General features: G+C 41.1%; 1 protein-coding gene across 2 annotated transcripts in view; it reads left to right on the top strand.

Annotated features, from left to right (window-relative positions):
* The window catches only part of MYLK4 (myosin light chain kinase family member 4), a 143,919-nt gene that overhangs the window by 49,865 nt on the left and 71,351 nt on the right, over window positions 1-22,703 (top strand). Inside the window, exon 1 of one of the 2 annotated variants that reach the window (XM_063451795.1) lies at window positions 10,344-10,588. The exons of the other annotated variant lie outside the window; for it this stretch is intronic. Coding sequence (XP_063307865.1) covers window positions 10,454-10,588 — 135 coding nt within the window. The 5' untranslated portion in view covers window positions 10,344-10,453. Of the gene's footprint in view, window positions 1-10,343; window positions 10,589-22,703 lie in introns of those variants that run through there. 2 annotated transcript variants of the gene reach the window in all.

Genomic DNA, 22,703 nt, shown 5'->3' with positions numbered 1-22,703 from the left:
ATTTCTAACACCTTGTCAATTTGCAATATCTCTTAAAGACAAAGTACACAGTTTAAGAAATACAACATTCCATTCTAAAACTTGTAATATTTGCATTTGCCCATAACACCTCATTGATATAGATAATAGGATTCGTGACAGGCTCTATACCAAGAACAGAAATAGACGTTTTGTTACACCTATTCACCCCAGAGTTAATACACCAGAGAGTGTTAAAGTATCTGAAGAGGAACCTATGCAATTAGGGGTTGCCAAACTCTCTGATAATGAAAAATTACATAGGAGAAGGGAGGGATTCTGCCTGTATTGTGGTAGGAGAGACCATATGGTAAAGGAATGTCCTTTGCTCCCGAAAAACTCTTGCACCTAAGACCTTATAGGGGACTGGCCTTGGGTGTGATTTCTAAGTCTCCTACATTGCCTCCTAACCGACTACTTCTCCCTGTTTCTTTACATATGGGAGAGAGTTGTATAGTTGAAAATATATACGCCTTGGTTGACTCTGGGGCAGCCGAGAATTTTATAGACTCTGGTTTTGTAAAGAAAAACAACATTCCCATCAGGGAGAAGGAGATACCCTTGGCCGTTGAGGCCATAGATGGTAGACCATTGATATCTCCAGTTGTTACTCATGAGACTGCACCGTTACACATGTACACAGGGGTTTTACACTATGAAACCATTCGGTTCCAGGTCATCACCTCTCCCTCTTCACAGTTAGTGTTAGGGTATCCATGGTTACGTGCCCACAATCCCATTTTTGACTGGGAGACAGGGCAGATAAAATTATGGAGTGAGGCCTGCCATGAGTCGTGTACTATTGAAGTCCGCCTGTGAATTCTATTAACGTTCCTACCACTCCTCCTTTGTCTACGGCTATACCCTCTCAGTATTTATCTTTAAAGACTGTCTTTGATAAAAGAGAGGCTGACAAATTACCGCCTCACAGACCCTACGATTGTGCTATTGACTTGTTGCCTGGCACTATACCTCCAAAGGGCAGGGTGTACCCCTTATCGGTTCAAGAAAACCGTGGCATGGAGGAATATATTAAAGAATCATTAGACAAGGGATTTATTAGGAGATCCTCTTCTCCGGCTGGAGCGGGGTTCTTCTTTGTATCGAAGAAAGAAGGTGATTTAAGACCTTGCATTGATTATAGAGGTCTTAATAAAATCACCATCAAAAATGCTTACCCTATACCATTAATAACGGAATTGTTTGACATGCTCAAACATGCTACGGTATTCACCAAATTAGATCTTAGAGGAGCATACAATTTGATACGTATAAAAAAGGACCACGAATGGAAGACAGCCTTTAACACTAGGTCAGGTCATTATGAGTATACCGTCATGCCATTTGGGCTTTGCAATGCCCCAGCAGTATTCCAAGAATTTATTAATGATGTCTTAAGAGACTTTATTCACTCATTTGTTATTGTGTACTTGGACAACATTTTAATATATTCTACAGACTTACACACTCATCACAGACATGTTACGACCGTTCTGAAGACCCTTCTTGCTAATGGTCTTTATTGTAAATTAGAAAAATGTCTATTCGACCAATCCGAAGTCCAGTTTTTGGGGTATTTGATTTCCGCTAAGGGTTTTCGTAGTGATCCCCGGAAGCACGCTGCTGTCATAGAATGGCCTCTGCCGCAAGGTCTAAAAGCCATCCAGCGTTTTCTGGGTTTCTCTAATTATTATAGACGTTTTATCAAAGGTTTTTCATCTATTGTAGCACCTATTACTCGTATGACAAAAAAGGATGGCAATACTCGTGTCTGGTCTACCGAGGCACTTCAAGCTTTTGACTTCCTTAAGACTACGTTCGCCTCTGCACCTATTTTACAGCATCCTGTCCCCTCATTGCCCTATATACTTGAAGTTGATGCTTCAGATATCGGGGTAGGTGCTGTTTTATCTCAAAGAGAGTCTCCTGAAAAGCCATTGCATCCTTGTGGCTTATTTTCTAAACAAATGTCCAAAGCAGAGAAGAATTATGATGTGGGTAATCGCGAACTCCTTGCTATCATTTTAGCATTCAAAGAATGGAGACATTTGTTAGAAGGCACTAAGGATCCGATCCTCATATTTACGGATCATAAGAACCTGTCCTACCTTAGCGAAGCTAAAAGATTGTCTTCCAGGCAGGCTAGGTGGTCACTGTTCTTGTCCCATTTCAATTATATAATCACCTATAGGCCAGGTGATCGGAACACTAAAGCGGACGCTCTGTCCAGACAGTTTGAAACTATTGACAAACAGGAGATTGATGTTACTCCTGTCATTCCCCCAGACAGGATAATAGCAACTACTGTATTATCTATTTCCTCGTCCCTCTTGCAGGCCATACAAGCGAAACAAAGCATGGCACCTAACGAGAGGCCTAATGATAAATCGTTGACGTTCCCGAGAGACGGGATATTCTGTCACTATATCACGATACTAAGACTGCTGGACATCCTGGTATTTCCAAAACAGTGTCAGCTGTTTCTCTGTATTTTTGGTGGGATTCCTTACGAAAGGATGTCACTGACTATATAAGTGCTTGTACTACTTGTGCCTGTATGAAATCCTCTCGTAGAGTTCCTTGTGGGCTGTTGCATCCGTTACCCGTTCCCGAGAGACCTTGGTCCAACCTATCTATGGATTTTATTGTTGAATTACCCCCTTCGAATGGTAACACAGTCATCCTGATGATAGTTGACCGGTTTTCCAAAATGGCTCACTTTGTGTCTCTTCACAAGTTGCCCACATCCAAGGAACTGGCCCTTATCTTCGCTAGAGAAGTATTTTGGTTACATTGCATTCCCTTATCTATTGTGTCCGATAGGGGTAGCCAATTTATTTCCAGGTTCTGGAAAGCCTTTTGTACAGAAATGGGTATTTCTCTCTCGTTTTCTTCCGCTTACCATCCCCAGTCTAATGGAGCTGCTGAACGTGCCAACCAGTCTCTGGATGTCACGTCTAAACATTTGTTATGAAGGAACACAACTGCAGATTTCGTATAGTTTGAATATTTATTATAAAAAGTAAACGGTAATGACTTTAATTCCAATTTACAGGTACTGTTGTTTTAAGTAATAAACGATAACTGAAGTCCACAATTACAGGCACTGTAGCTTTAAGTAGTAAATGATAACTGAAGTCCACAATTACAGGCACTGTAGCTTTAAGTAGTAAATGATAACTGAAGTCCACAATTACAGGCACTGTAGCTTTAAGTAGTAAATGATAACTGAAGTCCACAATTACAGGCACTGTAGCTTTAAGTAGTAAATGAAAACTGAAGTCCACAATTACAGGCACTGTAGCTGAAGTCCACAATTACAGGCACTGTAGCTTTAAGGAGTAAACGATAGTAAATTGCAGACACTGAATCAATAAAGAGTCTCTTAGTAGAATCAACGGTTTAGGTGATAAGCAGTCACAATAGCTGTTCCATAGACTTTAACCGAAGCAAGACAGATGCAGCTAACTGAGATAAAGTATGAGTTGAAGTTAGCTGTAACGGTTTTGTATTATCGAAGGATTTTGGAGACAGGAAATAACAGCTTGAGATGCAATGCTTATCACAGAGGTTTTACTTAGCTTCCGGCACATAGAACACTGGTTCCCGAGATCTCCTCAGAGGCGTTTATCCTGGATGGAGAGTGTTAAGCTTTTAGTTGTGGATGAGGAGAGGTGAAGGGAACTTGCAGAGTCTTTCAGTCCGGTCTGGTAACAGAGGTTTTCACAACGAAGTTGTAGCCGGTTCGTGAGTACGGAACGTAGTTCAATAATCCAGCCTTGATCAGCTGGTGCAGTCAGATTAAATAGGCAGACCGTGTCATACAGGGGTGTGGCTAGGCTCCGTGGAACCAGGAAGTAAGAGGATACCATAGTTAAGGCATTACAGTACCCCCTCTCTAATGAGCAACCTCTGGGTGCTATTGAGTTGGCTTAGAAGGGTTATGCTTGTGAAATTTGGAAATCAATTTATTAGCATGAACAACAGAGGAGTTTTCCCATGTATCTTCATCAACACCATATCCTTTCCATCTGATGAGGTATTGTAAGGAGCCACGATGGATCCTTGAATCCAGTATACTTTGAATTTCGTATTCTTCTTCACCCTGGACCAATATGGGATCAGGAGAAGTAGTGACATTTCTTTGGAAAGGGTCAGGATGATAAGGCTTTAGCAAGGACACATGTTTGGATCTTTGGCATACAGAACAGGAATTGACATAAGATTCAATAGTTTGGTCTTGACGAGGCCACCAATAGTATCTTTTAGACAATTCAAGGGTCTTTTTCATACCTGGATGACCTGCCAGAGGAGAATCATGAATAATTTCAAGTACTTTAATTCTGAAAGAGGGAGGTACATAAATCCGGTCTTTAAAATAGTAGAGACCGTTTTTCTTGGATAATTTACTTGATTTAGGAAGTTCAAGAGCGTCTTCACTGAGACCTTTAACGTCGTCGATAAGAGAAGATAGGATTCCAATGACTGTAGGAGGAGGAGACTCCAGTTCGGTGTCAGAACAACATGAGGTTTTAGCTGGTTCTTTCGTAGACTGGAGAATTGGAATACGTTGCAAGCATGTTTTCTTGCAATAATCAGAATCAAATGCAAGAGAGAAGGGAAACCATGAGATTTGAGGGTTGTGGTTCCTTAACCAGTTGATCCCTAATATAATAGGAAATAATGGTGATGAGATGACATCAAATATAAGACTTTCCGTATGAGTATGATTGATGGTTACTTTTAGAGGGATGGATTCATGAAGTATTGGTCCCGATGAGATGAGGGACCCGTCAATCACTTTAACAGGTACAGAAGTTCTTTTACGAACACAAGGAATTTTATTCTTTGTTACAAAGGCTGAGTCGATGAATACTCCATTTGCACCGGAATCGATAACAGCCTTGGTTATAATTATTTTATTGTCCCACTGTAATACAAGAACGATAGGGGACATTTGAGTATTTGCTGTAGAGGGAAGTACACTTAGGATGGAAGAGGCATGAGACTGCCTTCTGCCTTTTATCCGTTTCAATGAAGGACAATCAGAGACTAAATGAACTTGAGAGGCACAATACATGCATAGGTTTAATTGACGTCTTCGATTTTTCTCTTCAGGAGTGAGGGGACTTCTTATTATCCCTATTTCCATAGGTTCGATTGGTTCAGATGGGTTGTCAGGAGGCTTTGGAGCCCCTATTTCCATAGGTTCACTTGGTATGGAAGTCTTATCTGGAGCTTTTGAGGGAGTGAAAGGTTTGCGGTCTTTTGAATGTGAAAGGGCTTTTTTGGCATTTCTTTCTCTTAATCTTCTGTCAATGCTGATTGATAGGCGAATTAGAGCGTTCAAATTAGTAGGGAGTTCTGTTCTAGATAATTCATCTTTTACAGCTTCCGATAAACCAATTCGAAATTGGTTGCGCAATGTGATGTCATTCCATTGCGTTTCTATAGCCCATCTTTTGAATTCAGCAATGTAATCTTCAACGGGTCTATTTCTTTGCTGTAGTGTTCTGATTGTTAAATCAGCTGTAGCTTGTTTGTTAGGATCTTCATAGAGAAGAGACATGGCTTCAAAAAATTCATCCAGTGAATCTAAAATGGGGTCATCGTTTTCCAGAAAGGAATGAGCCCATGACATAGGTTCACCTCTTAGAAAGGAAATAACCGAACAAACTTTAGTTCTTTCTGTAGGATAGGATCTAGGTTTCAAAGCAATTAAAAGTTTGCAAGAGTTGAGGAACTCCCTGTATCTGGAACGATCTCCATAGAACTTTTCAGGGTTACACACAGCAGGATCACTAGCCGAGTGCAGAGTAGTATGAGGAGTATGAGTTTGTAAATCTCTGATATAAGTGAGAAGTCTTTCATTAGTAACTTGCAGGTCTTGCACACTTTGGGCTAGTGCATTAACTCTTTGATTCAGCGTAGCTATAGTAGAATCGAAATCTGCTGGATCCATTACAATGGCTGGATTATTCTGTCACGTCTAAACATTTGTTATGAAGGAACACAACTGCAGATTTCGTATAGTTTGAATATTTATTATAAAAAGTAAAAGGTAATGACTTTAATTCCAATTTACAGGTACTGTTGTTTTAAGTAATAAACGATAACTGAAGTCCACAATTATAAGCACTGTAGCTTTAAGTAGTAAATGATAACTGAAGTCCACAATTACAGGCACTGTAGCTTTAAGTAGTAAATGATAACTGAAGTCCACAATTACAGGCACTGTAGCTTTCAGTAGTAAATGATAACTGAAGTCCACAATTACAGGCACTGTAGCTTTAAGTAGTAAATGATAACTGAAGTCCACAATTACAGGCACTGTAGCTTTAAGTAGTAAATGAAAACTGAAGTCCACAATTACAGGCACTGTAGCTGAAGTCCACAATTACAGGCACTGTAGCTTTAAGGAGTAAACGATAGTAAATTGCAGACACTGAATCAATAAAGAGTCTCTTAGTAGAATCAACGGTTTAGGTGATAAGCAGTCACAATAGCTGTTCCATAGACTTTAACCGAAGCAAGACAGATGCAGCTAACTGAGATAAAGTATGAGTTGAAGTTAGCTGTAACGGTTTTGTATTATCGAAGGATTTTGGAGACAGGAAATAACAGCTTGAGATGCAATGCTTATCACAGAGGTTTTACTTAGCTTCCGGCACATAGAACACTGGTTCCCGAGATCTCCTCAGAGGCGTTTATCCTGGATGGAGAGTGTTAAGCTTTTAGTTGTGGATGAGGAGAGGTGAAGGGAACTTGCAGAGTCTTTCAGTCCGGTCTGGTAACAGAGGTTTTCACAACGAAGTTGTAGCCGGTTCGTGAGTACGGAACGTAGTTCAATAATCCAGCCTTGATCAGCTGGTGCAGTCAGATTAAATAGGCAGACCGTGTCATACAGGGGTGTGGCTAGGCTCCGTGGAACCAGGAAGTAAGAGGATACCATCGTTAAGGCATTACACTGGAGCAGTACCTCCGTTGTTTTGTGTCTCACCATCAGGACAATTGGTCTGACCTGCTTCCTTGGGCTGAATTTGCTCGGAATAACGCCACTCATGATTCTTCCGGCAAAAGCCCTTTTTACGTCGTCTATGGCCAGCATCCCGTTGTTCTCCCGGCTGCATTCTCCTCACAGGGCATGCCAGTTCTGGATGAGCATTTGGCTGGTTTGCGTAATACTTGGGAGCAGGTTCAGCATTCTTTGGTTGACTCTGCTGCTCGCCAGAAGGCTCAGGCTGACAAGCATCGCAGAGCGGCTCCTTCCTATGTTGTGGGGGACAGAGTTTTGCTTTCCACGCAGAATATTCGCCTCCGGGTGCCTTCTATGAAATTGGCTCCCCGCTTCATTGGTCCTTATCGTATTATACATAAGGTTAATCCCGTTTCTTATGCCTTGGGTCTGCCTAAGAATCTGCGCATACCTAATGTTTTTCACACCTCGTTGTTGAAGCCTTACGTGCGCAACCGCTATACCCGGCATGCTCCTCCTCCTCCTCCTGTCTCTGTGGAGGGTCATGAGGAATTCGAAGTGTCTGCTGTTCTTGACTCTCGTTTCCTTAGGGGTTGGCTTCAGTACTTGGTACATTGGAAGGGTTATGGGCCTGAGGAGCGCAGTTGGATTTCTGCTGATGCTGTTCATGCTCCCCGCCTTGTGCGTTCTTTCCATTCACGTTTTCCTGCCCGACCTAGTCCTGCCCGCCCGGAGGGCGTGTCCTCAGGGGGGGGTACTGTAGCGTTACTCACCTTTCCCAGGGGCCGGCCGCGGTCCTCTCTTCAAGCCGCGCGCGGTCCTGCGGCTGCACGAGCCGCGCGCGGCTCAACCGATGCTTCAGACAGGAGGGCGGGCAGTGACCGCGAGATGCGGTCACATGTCCCGCCTGAATCTAAGAGCGCGCCGCGAGTCTCGTGCGCGCTCTTAAAGAGACAGTGGGAGCCTAAATTGCCAAAAGGCTCCCATTGGCCCCTGTCATCCCACACACCCCATACACTTACCTTTTGGGCGTGTGGAAGTGACAGGAGCCATTCACATTAGTTTTGAACCTATTTATACTTACCCTTTTCCCTTAGTTCCTTGCCCTATCGTGGTTTCTGCTACAGTTCCCTTTAGCGCTTGTTGTGTTCAGTTGTGTTCCTCCGTACTTGACCTTGGCTTTGTATTCTGACTTCGTTTTCGCTTTATCCTTGTCTGTTCTGTTTGCCGGCTTGCTGTTTCCTGTGTACCAGACCCCGGCTTGTCCTCGTTTACGCTGTCTCTTTGTGCCCTTGACCTCGGATTGTTCCTGACTCTGTACTTCTCCTATATACGTCGAGTCCGGCCATTCTAAGGTCCGGTAGACGTATCTCTCCTCTGTTCTGCCTTCTGTTTATCTGGATCCTGCGTGTAGGGGTATATTCTCGTTACAACTGGGCCAAGAAATATCTCGAGACTGATTTTTCTAAGGTTTTATGGACTGATGAAATGAGAGTGAGTCTTGATGGGCCAGATGGATGGGCTCGTGGCTGGATTGGTAAAGGGCAGAGAGCTCCAGTCCGACTCAGACGCCAGCAAGGTGGAGGTGGAGTACTGGTTTGGGCTGGTATCATCAAAGATGAGCTTGTGGGGCCTTTTCGGGTTGAGGATGGAGTCAAGCTCAACTCCCAGTCCTACTGCCAGTTTCTGGAAGACACCTTCTTCAAGCAGTGGTACAGGAAGAAGTCTGCATCCTTCAAGAAAAACATGATTTTCATGCAGGACAATGCTCCATCACACGCGTCCAAGTACTCCACAGCGTGGCTGGCAAGAAAGGGTATAAAAGAAGAAAATCTAATGACATGGCCTCCTTGTTCACCTGATCTGAACCCCATTGAGAACCTGTGGTCCATCATCAAATGTGAGATTTACAAGGAGGGAAAACAGTACACCTCTCTGAACAGTGTCTGGGAGGCTGTGGTTGCTGCTGCACGCAATGTTGATGGTGAACAGATCAAAACACTGACAGAATCCATGGATGGCAGGCTTTTGAGTGTCCTTGCAAAGAAAGGTGGCTATATTGGTCACTGATTTGTTTTTGTTTTGTTTTTGAATGTCAGAAGTGTATATTTGTGAATGTTGAGATGTTATATTGGTTTCACTGGTAAAAATAAATAATTGAAATGGGTATATATTTGTTTTTTGTTAAGTTGCCTAATAATTATGCACAGTAATAGTCACCTGCACACACAGATATCCCCCTAAAATAGCTATAACTAAAAACAAACTAAAAACTACTTCCAAAACTATTCAGCTTTGATATTAATTAGTTTTTTGGGTTCATTGAGAACATGGTTGTTGTTCAATAATAAAATTAATCCTCAAAAATACAACTTGCCTAATAATTCTGCACTCCCTGTAGATAGATAGAGAAATAAGAGGCACAATTGAAAATAGCTGTAGATATTAGAGGAAATGAAGAAACAAGTCCATCAATTTAAATGACTTTGCAAGATTGTATATAGAGTCCATATAGAAAGTGTTTTTTTTTTTGTTTTGTTTTTTTAAAGAGGCAGAACAGCCATACAGGTTTTCTTTCATGTTATGCAACTGATTATGTTTTTGCCCTCTAGAATGTGAACGTGGAGTCTATCCATCCTTATATATACAAGGTCCAAACACTAAACTACTATACTACTGTACTGTACTATAGGTACATTGGTATGTACCCTCATTTTCTCTGTTTCTAAGTAATTCTCCTTTGCTATCAGGAAGATTCCAAATTGCTAACAGCAGATTCCAAATTGGTTAACTGTAAATATGATATCCTCAGATGCCTCAGAGTTCATACAAGATGCGTCAATTCACCAGGTCATAATCTCAAGGGCATTAAACAATCATGAAGTGTCTTTACTGACAAGTAATTCTTAGAAACTCATTCCACAATACACAAAGTGACGCATGATCAGTCGTGTCCTTTACATGCATAAAAACAGACTTCAAAATATGACAAATATTCATTAGCAGCATTGCCTCTATAAAAACATTTGTGTCTCTGAGAAATGTGTCCACAAGCTTCTAAGATTTACTACCCTCCAATATAGACCTCCCAGTTTTTTCCATTGGGGCAGTATAAGCGAGGCCTGAGCTGTATATTGAGGACATGTGCTAGTTTCATTATACTGCTGATGGTGTTTGGAGTTCTTGCACAGTCGACAAGTGCTAGAGTGTCAGTGTAAATATCTGACAAGCATTGCTTCACTCATCTTTTCTCCTTACCCGTTGCATCTGCTCTACTCTTGTCATCTAGTTGTCATATTATACCCATTTAGGTACATTGAATTTGTTGATCTCGGACACTAGATACAACCTGCCCCCCGGTTGCCATGCCTCCTCCCTCCCAGTTTTTGCTCAGCTGGTTACAGTAGTGGAGAAGTAGATCACAGCTTTTTATATAAGAAAAGACCAAATACCTGTGAAATGGATCTACTATTTAAGAGCAGAGTTTTATGGATAGCAGGCAATCTATGCACTTTTGCCTCACTACTTTGGCACTTATTGTGGAATGGAGTGAAACTAAAAAAGGACAAAAAGGGAGCTGAATCTGATGTTAAGGTAGTAGGGACACCTTGTGATGCTAATTTGAAATATGTTCAAATGTGTGTAAAATAATAACTATGAATATTAATCTGCTGTTTTTACATTGATATTAATATACGGGTGCAGCTGTAACACACTGTTAGGTGTCAATAGGCAATTAATTACGTGACTCAGAAATGCAGAATAAATTTAGCCATCAGTCTAGAATTTTATATATTTAGACTGTTTAATGATAGAAAGATATTCTTAATTTGCATGACAATATTGGCACTTATGCATAATCGGTTGGCTATTTTTGTTTAAGTTGCGCAATGTTGCTATTATTTTGATAGCATTAATTATTATTGCTATTATTAACAATATAGAAATACAGAAATGTATATTTAGCAATGTAGGCATATTATGTGAAGTGAGGCCTGAGATTTCAGACAGTGTTGAAGGAAGATTGTATAGTTTCTCTTGTACTGTTTAATTTACACGTTTTAGCTACACATTAATGTGTTTCTATAACTTCTGAAGAACTAAAGGTTTATGCTACTGGTGCATGCTGAAGTGCATGTAAGTGGTAGATGCCATTAAGTAAATCCTGGTGGTCTTAGCAGCAGTTTATGCTTGGTTTTTTTTTTTTATTATTATTATTTTTTTAACATGTTAATACCTAACCAGTCATTTAGAATTTATAAAAAATTAGGAGGAACACATTTTTGCACATACAGAGAATGATTACGATCCTACATGGCCCTTGGAAAGTTTGGTTTAGTCCCCCCCTTTCAATCTTCACATGGGGATGGTAAACATGGTCCCTCTCTAACCCCTGGGCCTTGTACAGCTGCCTAAGTTGACCTTATGGATACTCCCGTCCGACTGCCTGTCTCTTTGTCTGTCTGTCTTCCTTTCTATCTAGTTTTGTTTTTTTTATAATAGCAGATTGAGTATTCCAAGTTGGTGAAATTTTGATCTGCTTGGACATAACCCTAGAATAACTAGTTATTAAAAAATGAAAAAAAAGAAAAACTATTTAAAAAAACCAAAACAAAACATGATGACTTTTTTCTGAAAATCATTGAGAAAATTATTATTTTAATTTACTCACAAATTCTTCCTGGTGTTTTGTATTTTATTTGTTTTATTTGCATAACTGTTATGCAAATAATTCTCAAAATATATGTATCTCAAGATTTTGGAAATAAGACACAGGCAAAATTCCTGAAGACTCTCATAGGAGGTATTAAATCACTGCTTTTGTTCTTTCAATTTCTCTGCTAAGAAATGATTATGCTATTTGTAACATATATCACTTTCTTGTAATATGATGTAAAACTGCTCAAAATAAGCAACCAAATGGAAGAAGCCATTACAAACTGTGAAAAACCATACCGTTTAACACTAGTGATTTATAGTTTTAGTGATTTAGTAGTTGTAGAATTAAAACACCATTTAAATTAACATGGCACTCATTGGCCTTTACTGATCTGTTAGTATTTTTTAAATGACACTTGACATGCATTGCCATTTTTACTCACTTTTAAACCACTCCATGCCAGTCTCTTTGTGGCTACCTGACAATGCTTTGCTGAGATTATTGCTTCTTCATAGAGAGGCATTGGGGGCCCCTGTATGGTGAGTGTTCATCAGGACCATAATAAGAAGCACCTCTATTGGTTGTCTGGGTGCACCAAAACTACTACCTTACGCTGTAGCAGTTCTGGTGCTTAGAGTGCCCTTTTAATAAATAAGCAAGTCAACACTTTCATTTCTGAGAAAAGATACATAGGCATTATTATTCATTAAACTGAGACTATTTGGAGACATACAAGGGAATTCCACATGCTAGACCAAAATATCCGAATTAGAAATAAATCTCCAGCTAAGGCCTCAATTTAATTCTATCCGCAGAATAATTATTATTATTATTTAAATAATTGTCAACTTTTTGTTGGCTTTTAATACTCAGATTTTTGCTGAATTTAAAGCCAGGTGAAATTTAAACAGCTAAACCGGATAAATGAGTTGGCCGCTTGAAATAAAATCGCTGATAAATGTGCATTGGAAGCACATTTATTGGTCTTTTTCAGTGACTCTTTTAAATATGACCCCCAAATTAGTCTATGGAAGGTTTAATGCCTCGGCTCACCATGCCACTGGTAGGGGCTTGTCAGAAAAGAATAAGCAGCCAGCAACTAGCCAATTTTGGCTGCTGAGTTGCTAAAAAAAATACAGATGGGACCTGGAGTATGTTCTTCTCCATGCCCCCACCTGTGGGCATCAGGTGAAAATTAAAAAATGGGGGATGACAGGTCACTATCCACCCATTTTCCATACTAAGGGCCAGCAGCTTTAGGCAAATAAATATGAAAAGTGGGGACACCCTAGTGGCCCTCCCAGCTCCCACCCATGAGTGGCAGGTGGGTGCTAGTAATTAAATAATCGGGGGGACATATAGTCCCCCCAGCCACCACCCATATGTGGTGGATGTGGCTAATAATTAAAAGAAATGGGGGACATCCTAGTGTCCCTTCCAGCGCCACCAATAGGCGATGGGAACTTATAAATAAAGTGGGCCTAGAGTCCATACCAGCCCTCACTCATAGGCAAGCGATTTGAGTTATTAATGAAATAAAGGGGAACCTACCCATTTGTCTAAAGTGGAGGGCTATTTTAAAAGTATAGAGATGGTTTTCATGGTTTTACCCACCCCCTTCCCACCACCCATAGGCCTTTGGACTGGTGCAGGACTCCCAGCCACCACCTTCCCCTGAAAGAGCTGTGGTTAACCCCTTCCATGCTGTGCCTCTCTCGCTAGAGAGACAAACTATCCACCAGAAAGCCTCAGGGACTAACAGGAGACCATTATGAGCACCTGATTAGGAGCTACTCGAAAAGCTCATTGAACTATAGATTGGATCACAGGTTGCCGAGGTCCAGTCTAACTTCAGCAATGTGGCCTTTGGCCCCAGTATCACCACACAGGGTGCTATTTGGAAGAGTGATAGGGAAGATGGCCAGATATCCAGCGACACCGAAGACTTGATGAAGCTCCATGTACCAGACCCGCAACGCTCATTCTTTGAGACCGAGACTTTCCACCCAGACTGGAACTCTACGCCAGATCTGATAGTGCTTGCGGCCCACCTTTGTGGACTAAATACCTTCTTGGTTCATGGCAATGGTTTGGGGATGCTTGAAGGGGAGAGTTAGTTGCCCTGCTGTCATAAAGTCCTCTCAGTTGATCAAGTTATGTCTCAGACACTCAGGCACCAGGATTGTGAAATATATTGCACAATCTAATTTTTTCTTGATGACCCCCTGTTGGGGACTCTTTTGTAAAAAAGCCACTGTCACTCAATAAAGTGTTCATGTTGTACCCTGCATCAAGCCTCAGCTGATCACTGGGAATAAGGGTTCTAATCACTCTGGGGCTTACTTGGTGGGGAAGGGAATCCCTGGCGGTATTACTCCACCTAACTAGGAGCAGTCCATCACAGGTATTAATGACAATCGGGAGAGTGGAAATACCATTGTCCGTCCCCAAAATTGGGGCCAAGTCTCCCCTCCCCACAGGGTTGCTATGAGCCCCACCCATGATTAAAATAATACTGCCTACTCCCTCATCCTAATAGTAGTGAGTGGGCACCCAATAAATAAAATCCTTTCACAAAAACAAAGATAAAAATAAAAATTGCAACATTGACAAAATTAACCAATCTTCACCCATGTTGGACAGTTTGCAGAATAAGCTTTGTGGCATGCAAAGCCTTTTGAGGGCTTTTCCACAGTGTGCAAGCACAGTCAGAGCACTCTGATTGGTTGACTTCTATATGCATCTATGTATGTGTGTATATATAAATATTTATCAGAAGCCAAGAAACTACTAATAAAACATATCAGCTCTAATTAAATAGAAGCCCAAGTTAGCATTCATTCTTGGCTTTTATTGCCTAAATTTTGCAATAACAATGCAATTATCCATAGATTCTTTATTTGTCACAATTATCTACCAACAAAACAGTAATCTCTAAATGGCTGTTGGTAAAGTAAGCACTATGCCACAAACTTAAAAGGACACTCTAAGCACAAAAAAACAACTCTATCTCATTAGGATCACTATAGTGTCAGGAAAACAAATCCGTTTTCCTGACACTATGTCATCCTTGGGGGACCCTCACCCCCAGGGTCCCCTTCCCATGGCGCTAAAGGGGTTAGAACCCCTTCAGCAGTTACATTAATCCAGTGCAGTGCTCCCTCGGTGCTGGTGACCTCTCCTCCCCCACCTCCCAAGTAGAGCGGAATGCGCATGCACGGGAAGAGCCGCACAAGCTTTTAAACAGTCCATAGGAAAGCATTTCTCAACGTTCTGCACGCTGGATGCGAATTTCGCATCCAGCGTTGAAGAAGCGCCTCTAGCGGCTGTCAGGAAGACAGCCACTAGAGGTTGGATTAACCCTGCTATGTAAACATAGCAGTTTCTCTGAAGGGTTAAAACCTGAGGGACCTGGCACCCAGACCACTTCATTGAGCTCATTTAAAAGGGACACTATAGTCACCTGAACAACTTCAGTTTAATGAGGTTGTTCAGGGGAGTACAATAGCTCCCTGCAGTCTTTCCCATGTAAACACTGTATTTTCTGAGAAAATACAGTGTTTACATTGGAAGCTAGGAACACCTCCAGTGGCAGTCACTCAGACGACCACTAGAGGGATTTTCGAGTTCAGGGCTGCCTAACATGCTTGGGTGAATACATCAAACGTGATATCAGGCAGGACAAAACTCAGTTTTCCAAAGGCTTAACCCCGAAGTTGGTCCCCCAGCTCTCCTTTTCGCTTCCTTCATCCAGCTGCTGTCCACTCCAGGAAGGTTTGCTGGATAGACTGAAAGATTCAGCTTATTCTGAGAGAGTCACTAGACAAACATTCCTGGAGCAGACGGCAGCAGGGATGAAGGCAGAGAGGAGCCAAAGCTGTTGGGCTCTAACTTTGTGAGTAACCTAATATAATGTGCATCATGCATCTCAAGCATTTCATAATTCTGTAATGACAGGAACCATGGGACAATATAGGTTTTATGTTAACACTCTTTTATAGTCCATTGACTGTGCAAAATACACATATACACAACAAAATAATATCCTGCCTGCTTTGCTCCAAGATTGTCTTGGCAGAATTTATACAAGTAAAATCCAACAGAATGCACAGAGTTTATATAACCCCATGGCCGTGAATGACAGGCTGTTCTGTGGTTTTGAGTAAATACGGTGTTTATTTCATATTAACATTGGGTGAATTTCCATTACATACCTGTCGTAGCATGCCATGGTGCCATGTGACATTAATGAAGTACTGGAGACTTGGCACATTTACAAGATGTTGTTATAATTATTATTTTTAGATTACTTAAACAAACATCGTCAACTTAAATATACACAGTGCATTCCCATATGTAACAAAATATGTATATAAACCTACGAAGGCCTGGCACTCAACCTTCAATGCTGTTTTGGATGGTCAATTTGTTTGGATGCCAGGCTTGGCCGTGTAATGTATACATTATAAAAGGATGCACAATATGCCATGCTGTAAATACCAGATTTTTGTGGGGGGATGTGTTATACTATAATATATTTTCAACAAAATTCAACCTGTTATCAAGATAGATAAAGAAATATACTTCTGAATGGTCACTATTTAGAATAGACAGTCACTATATTTGGTCAAAATTCCACTGTTCCTCTTTTCCTAGCCTAATGTCCTTCTTTTGTATGAACATGATGTGTCTAAGTGTACATTTGAGCTCCTGACAGTGCTGTGTATTTAAAGGGACACTATAGTCAACAAAACAACTTTAGCTTAACAAAGCAGTTTTAGTGTATGGATCATGCCTGCTCAATTCTCTGCTATTTAGGAGTTAGATCACATCACATGAAAAAAAAAATATGTTTTCCTTTTCAATCAGATGTAACTTACTTTAACCCCTTAACGCCGTTACGGCGTTCTATGCCGTCGCGGCTTTAAAGCCGTTGCGGCGGCATAGAACGCCGTAACGGCTTGCAGCCCCAGGAGCAGAGGTGTACTCACCTCCGCCGCGATCCTCTTCTGGGGGGCTGTCTGAGAGCCCAGGCAGCCCCCCTCCGGCAAATGAGGCCCCCGGGGGCCATGTGATCGCTCTCAAAGAGCGATCACATGGCCCCCTATAGCTGGCTATGGATCTGCCAGCAGGGGGACTGTCTAAAATATTAGACAGTCCCCCTGCTGGTAGGTAGTGTAAAAAAAAAATATTAAAATGTTATAAAATAAATTAAATGCCTTTTTATATATATATAATATGTATATATATTATATATATAATATATATACATATTATATATATGTAACGTCATACGTAATGTATTTTAATATTAATATTAGTATATATATTAATATTAAAATACACTTAGAATGACATTCTATATATATCTATCTATATATAAAATACAAATAACCGCAAATATATATATAGAGATAAATACATATAATTACATAAAAGATTACATTAGTATACACGTAGAATTTATATACCTATAAATGCATATATATTAAAATTCTACGTGTATATTTAAGTAATTTTTTAACATAATTATGTCATTTGATTAATTAAAATTTGATTGACATGCCTGACAACACAGGGAGAAAGTGCAGAGAATTTAATTCGCAAGCACTATATTAGACCCTGTAACTCTCCAAGACACCATAAAACCTGTACATAGGGGGTACTGTTTTACTCGGGAGACTTCGCTGAACTCAAATATTAGTGTTTAAAACTGGTAAATTGTATTACAACGATGATATTTTAAGTAAAAGTGACTTTTTTGCATTTTTTTACAAACAAACGGCACTTTTATGGACTATATTATTGTTGTAATATGTTTTACTGTTTTAAAACACTAATATTTGTGTTTAGTGAAATCTCCCGAGAATAACAGTACCCCACATGTACAGGTTTTATGGTGTTTTGGAAAGTTAGAGAGTCACATATAAGGCTTGCATTTCATTTTTTTGACATTGAAATTTGCCAGATTAGTTATGTTGCCTTTGAGACCGTATGGTAGCCCAGGAATAAGAATTACCCCCATGATGGCATACCATTTGCAAAAGTAGACAACCCAAGGTATTGCAAATGGGGTATGTCCAGTCATTTTTAGTAGCCACTTAGTCACAAACACTGGCCAAATATTAGTTTTTTGCTTTTTTCACACAAAACCAAATATGAACGCTAACTTTGGCCAGTGTTTGTGACTAAGTGGCTACTAAAAAAAACGAAACATACCCCACGTTCAATACCTTGGGTTGTCTACTTTTTCAAATGGTATGCCATTATGGGGGTAATTCTCATTCCTGGGCTACCACACCGTCTCAAAGGTAACATTACTAATCTGGCAAATTTCAATTTGAAAATGGAACGTTCTATATTTGACCCTGTAACTTTCCAAAACACCATAAAACCTGTTAATGGGGGGTACTGTTGTACTTGTGAGACATAGCTGATTACAAATATGTGCATTTTGTTGCCGTAAAACCTAACAGTATTATGACATTTACAGCTAAAATGTGAGGCGGAACTACAAATTTAAAAAAAAAATTAAAATTTCTCAGTTTTTTTTTATTTTATTCATAATAAATTGTTTCATATACAAATATTTTACATGAAATGAAATCCCTGTTTCTCCTGAACAAAATGATATATAATAAGTGTGGGTGCATTTAATATGAAAGAGGGGAACTACGGGTGAACAGACATATAGCGCAAATTCCAGTTTTTGTTTACGTTTTGTTTTGATCAGAACGTGTACTATTGACTCCGTCCTGAAGGGGTTAAATGTTTGTATCTCCTGCTCTGTAAATTGAACATTAATTATACACAGGAGGATCCTGCAGGGTCTAGCAAGCTATTAACAGAGCAGCAGATAAGAAATTCTAAATTAAACAGAATTACAGAATACAATAAAGGAAGTGTAAACATTAGATTACTCTTTACAGGAAGTGTTTAGGAAGGATGTATAAGTCACATGAAGAGAGGTGCGCATATGGTTGCATAAACAAAGTGATTTAACTCCTGAATGGCAGAGAATTAAGCAGTGATACTGCAGGGGCATAATATATTCACAAAGCCTGCTTCATTAAGCTAAACTTGATTTGGTGACTATAGTGTCCATTTTTTTGTTGTAAATTCTTTATTTTCAAGGTTTTGTAATCGTTAGGGTTGGGATACAGAAGGTAAGGGGAGTAAGATGAGGAAGGGATGTCTGCTCGCAGAGTCCTTCAGGCTGGTTCACGTCTGTTGCTTCGGCAGCGGTTTTGACGTGTTTGAGTTGGTCGTCTTGTGGTGAGGTCTGTGTGGGGTATTTGCTTCAGCTCGCCGGGTCCGCGTGTAGGTTTGCCTGATTCATGTCCCAAGGGTCCCAGGTGCGGTGGAACGCTCTGTATGTGTCATTTACCTGTGCTGTTAGTTCGTCCAGGTTTCTTGTTTCTTTGATTTTGTTTATGATGGTTGAGATTGTTGGGATTTTAGGGTCGGCCCATAGTTCCGCTATTGCGCGTTGCGTCGCCAGGTTGATTCGGGCTGTTAGTTTATTCTCGTTCCTGGTGAGTGAGTCTAGCGGTTTGTTAAGGAGCATGTTCCATGGTTGTGCGGTGATTGGCTTTTCTATGATCGTTTCTATTAGGTGACTGACTTTGCTCCATAATGGTGTGAGTTTCGGGCATGCTTGATTTAGATGGATCAATGGCACATATATGGTGGAGTTGTCCAAGAATTATGCAACTATGAAATGGAGCTTTTAAACTAATAAAGAAAGTAAGAGGGGATGATACAAAAAAACAAAAAAACAGAAATAGCACTCCTACACTTAATTGGGAATGAGGAGGCTACAAAATCAGATATCCTGATTGTGCACTGCTTTATGGCAGTCAAGAACCTGATCACTAGAAATTTGAAACATGTTCATATTCTGAAAAATCAATTGATAAATCACCTAAAGATGGAGAGGGGTATAATTCTCACCAACATATATTCTAATCGTAAATATCTCGAAACGTATATAACGACCCTTACTGATGGGATTAAACGTTTTTGAGACTCTACCTTGAGCCATACATTCTTCTGCCTTTTACAAGTATATCTGCACAAGCAAGTTTAAGTTGGACTCTACGTCCATGTGTTTATGTTTTCGGATTAGTTACTGTCTTGTGTATATGTGTTTGCACTAGCGATATACAATAAGCTTACAACAAAGGTTCACTATGGTGTAAACCAGGTGTAGTCAACTTCAGGTGGGCGGGGGTGGGTTCTGCAGAAAACGCTCAGTGGGCCTCGATGGCCGTTGACCAATGGCCAGCAGGGGAGATCCTTTCAACTCCCTTGCCAGCCCATGTAGAGCAAGCCTTGCTGTAAGCCCTCTTGGGCGGGTGAGGAGATCAAAGATCTCTCTCACCAGCCTGCTGGCACTAGGCTCTGTGTTGCTTATGTGAGCAGGCTGGTTGGAGCACTGCCATGCGTTACCATGGCAATGCCCCGATACAGTGCTGTGCTTGCAGGAGGACAGGAGAGTCAACCTGCAGCTGACGGAGGTGTAGGCTAAAGTGAACATGCCACCACTGGACCACCAGGGCTTGCTGCATTATGTTCCACCTCCCTGGTAAAAGGTAAGAAGAAGGGAGAGGGAGACATTAAGATTGATTTTCACATCTCACCCACCTACACACACCATAGACCCTATGGACCCTTCACACACAAACACACACTACACCCCTCACACACACACTGCCCAAGTCATACACACACACACTGCCCCCTCACACAGAGACACATTGCCCCCTCTTGCAGACGACACCCCTCACACACACTGCCCCCTCACACACACACACAGACTGCCCCCTCACACAGACTACACCCCTCACACACACTCACTGCCCCCTCACACACACACAGATGGTCCCCCCCATGCATGCACTGCCCCCCTCACACACGCACTGCCCCCTTCATGCACGCACAGCACCTTTTTACACATGCACTGCCCACGCACGGACTGCCCCCTAACATGCACAGCACCATTCACACGCACTGCACCTCTCACACACGCACAGCACCCTTCACACACATACTGCACCCCACACACACACACTACTCCCTTCACACACAAACACACACACATCACCTTTCACACACACAGCACCTCACAGACATATATAGAAAAAAAAAGTAGAATAGAAAATGTAGTGTGGCCAAGCAGGTGGTCAGCAGTAGAGGAGACTCTGTGCTCTCAGGGAACTTTTCCTGTCAGACCGGGGAAGGGGAAACAGGGGATAGAAGTGATGTGCAATGTGCGCCCTTTTCAGGATGGACACCTCATTCACACAAAACACTTGCACAGTGCAGCCGACACACTAATGTGTCACGCCACACTGTTTGGAAAGTTCTCAGTTTCTGTGCATCTCCTTTCTTCCTGCACTACCACATGTCCCCTTGATTCCATTTCCTCACACCTCACTCAATCTCTCTCATCTTTAACTACAATTTTTAATCTTTCTCTTTACTCTGGCATTTTCCCCTTGTCCTTCAAATGTGGTATAATCACACCCATACTAAAAAAGTATTTTCTTGGCCCAGATGCTTTGCCTAGCTATTGTCCTTTCTCTCTTCTTCCCTTTGCCTCCAAGCCCCTTGAGATACTTATACTCAGACTCCTGTAAACTCCACTTCTTTACTTGGCCCCCAGCAGTTTGGTGTCCAAATATGCCACAGAGATTGCCCTGACCAAGGTTGCTAATGACTTGGTGAAAGCTAAATTCAACGGCCATTATTCACTACTTATTTTTCCTGATCTTTCTGCCGATTCAACACTATTGACCTCATCCATTGCAGCCTTGACCTCGTGGTCGCAGCTCTATTCCTGGTTCTCTTCCTATCTCTGTAACCCCTCTTACAGTTTCCTCCTACCCTTCTGAACCTCTGTCAATTGGATTTTGACACTTTCTGTCATGGTGACCTGATATAATCCTATGGCATTCAATATTACCTTTATACTGAAATCTACCTCTCCTCGCCTGATCTGGATCATGTCAATGACTGCCTTGCCTCTGTTTCAGACTAGATGACCTTGCAACTCCTAAAACGCAACGTCTCCAAGACCGAACTCCTTATTTATTTATTTTTTTAATGTCTTTGCCTGTTTCCCGCAAGGCCAGTAGAGCTATCATAATCTCTACCCTGAAGGCACATTGCCCTGGTGTGCACTTTGATTCTGACCTTTCCTTTAGCTTTTACATAAAATCCATCAACAAATCCTGTTACTTCCACATTAAAAATATTCCCTGAGTTTGCCTCTCTATCACTCAGGGCGCAACTAAGATGCTTGTTCATTCTCTGCTTGTTTTCTTTGCATTGATTATTAGCCTGAAGAGGGCCCAGAATGCCCCTCTACAGTCCATTATGAACTTTTCTGCCTTGCTTATCTGTCTTACATGCAGCAACTCTTACATCTTAGGATTCTGTTCAAAGTTCTGGTCCTTAAATAAAAAGCTCTCCATACCTGTGCCTCTGCTTAAATCTCCTCCCTCAGGAGATATGATATAGTCCTGCTTATTCACTCCACTAACGACATGTCATTGTCCTGTTCTTGCACCCTCGCCTGCAGAACTTCTTTTGGGTTCCCCCCTCCTTATGGAACGCCCTCCTGTGGCCCACCTGAACATTGCAGTCTCTGCAGTACTTTATATAGTTCCTGACAACATACTTTTTTTTTTTAGAAAAGTCTATCAGCTCTCCCCTTAACTCCTTATTCCTTAAAACATTCTAATGCCATCTCCCATCTACTGTGCCCTTCCACTCAAACACCCCTCCAATCCGTTTCTATTATATACAGATTCTTTGTTTCCCTCACTTATCTTTCTGTATTTGTCCCTCGTCCTGTCAGATTGAAAGCTTGTTTGGGCAGGCCCTCTTCACCTACTGTTCTCATATATCAAACATGGCTTGTTAGAATTAAATGCTTGTCTTGTTTACTTATTGTACAGCACTGCGAAATATGTTGGCACTACATAAATAATTGTAATAATAACAAAACAAAAGGAATAACGGATCAAAGATTCAAGATTCTAT

The sequence above is a fragment of the Pelobates fuscus genome, chromosome 4 (genome assembly GCF_036172605.1).
Source record: "Pelobates fuscus isolate aPelFus1 chromosome 4, aPelFus1.pri, whole genome shotgun sequence".
Classification (NCBI taxonomy): Eukaryota; Metazoa; Chordata; class Amphibia; order Anura; family Pelobatidae; genus Pelobates; species Pelobates fuscus.
Note: the sequence above shows the minus strand (reverse complement) of the source record. Positions and strands in the feature narration are given on the sequence as shown.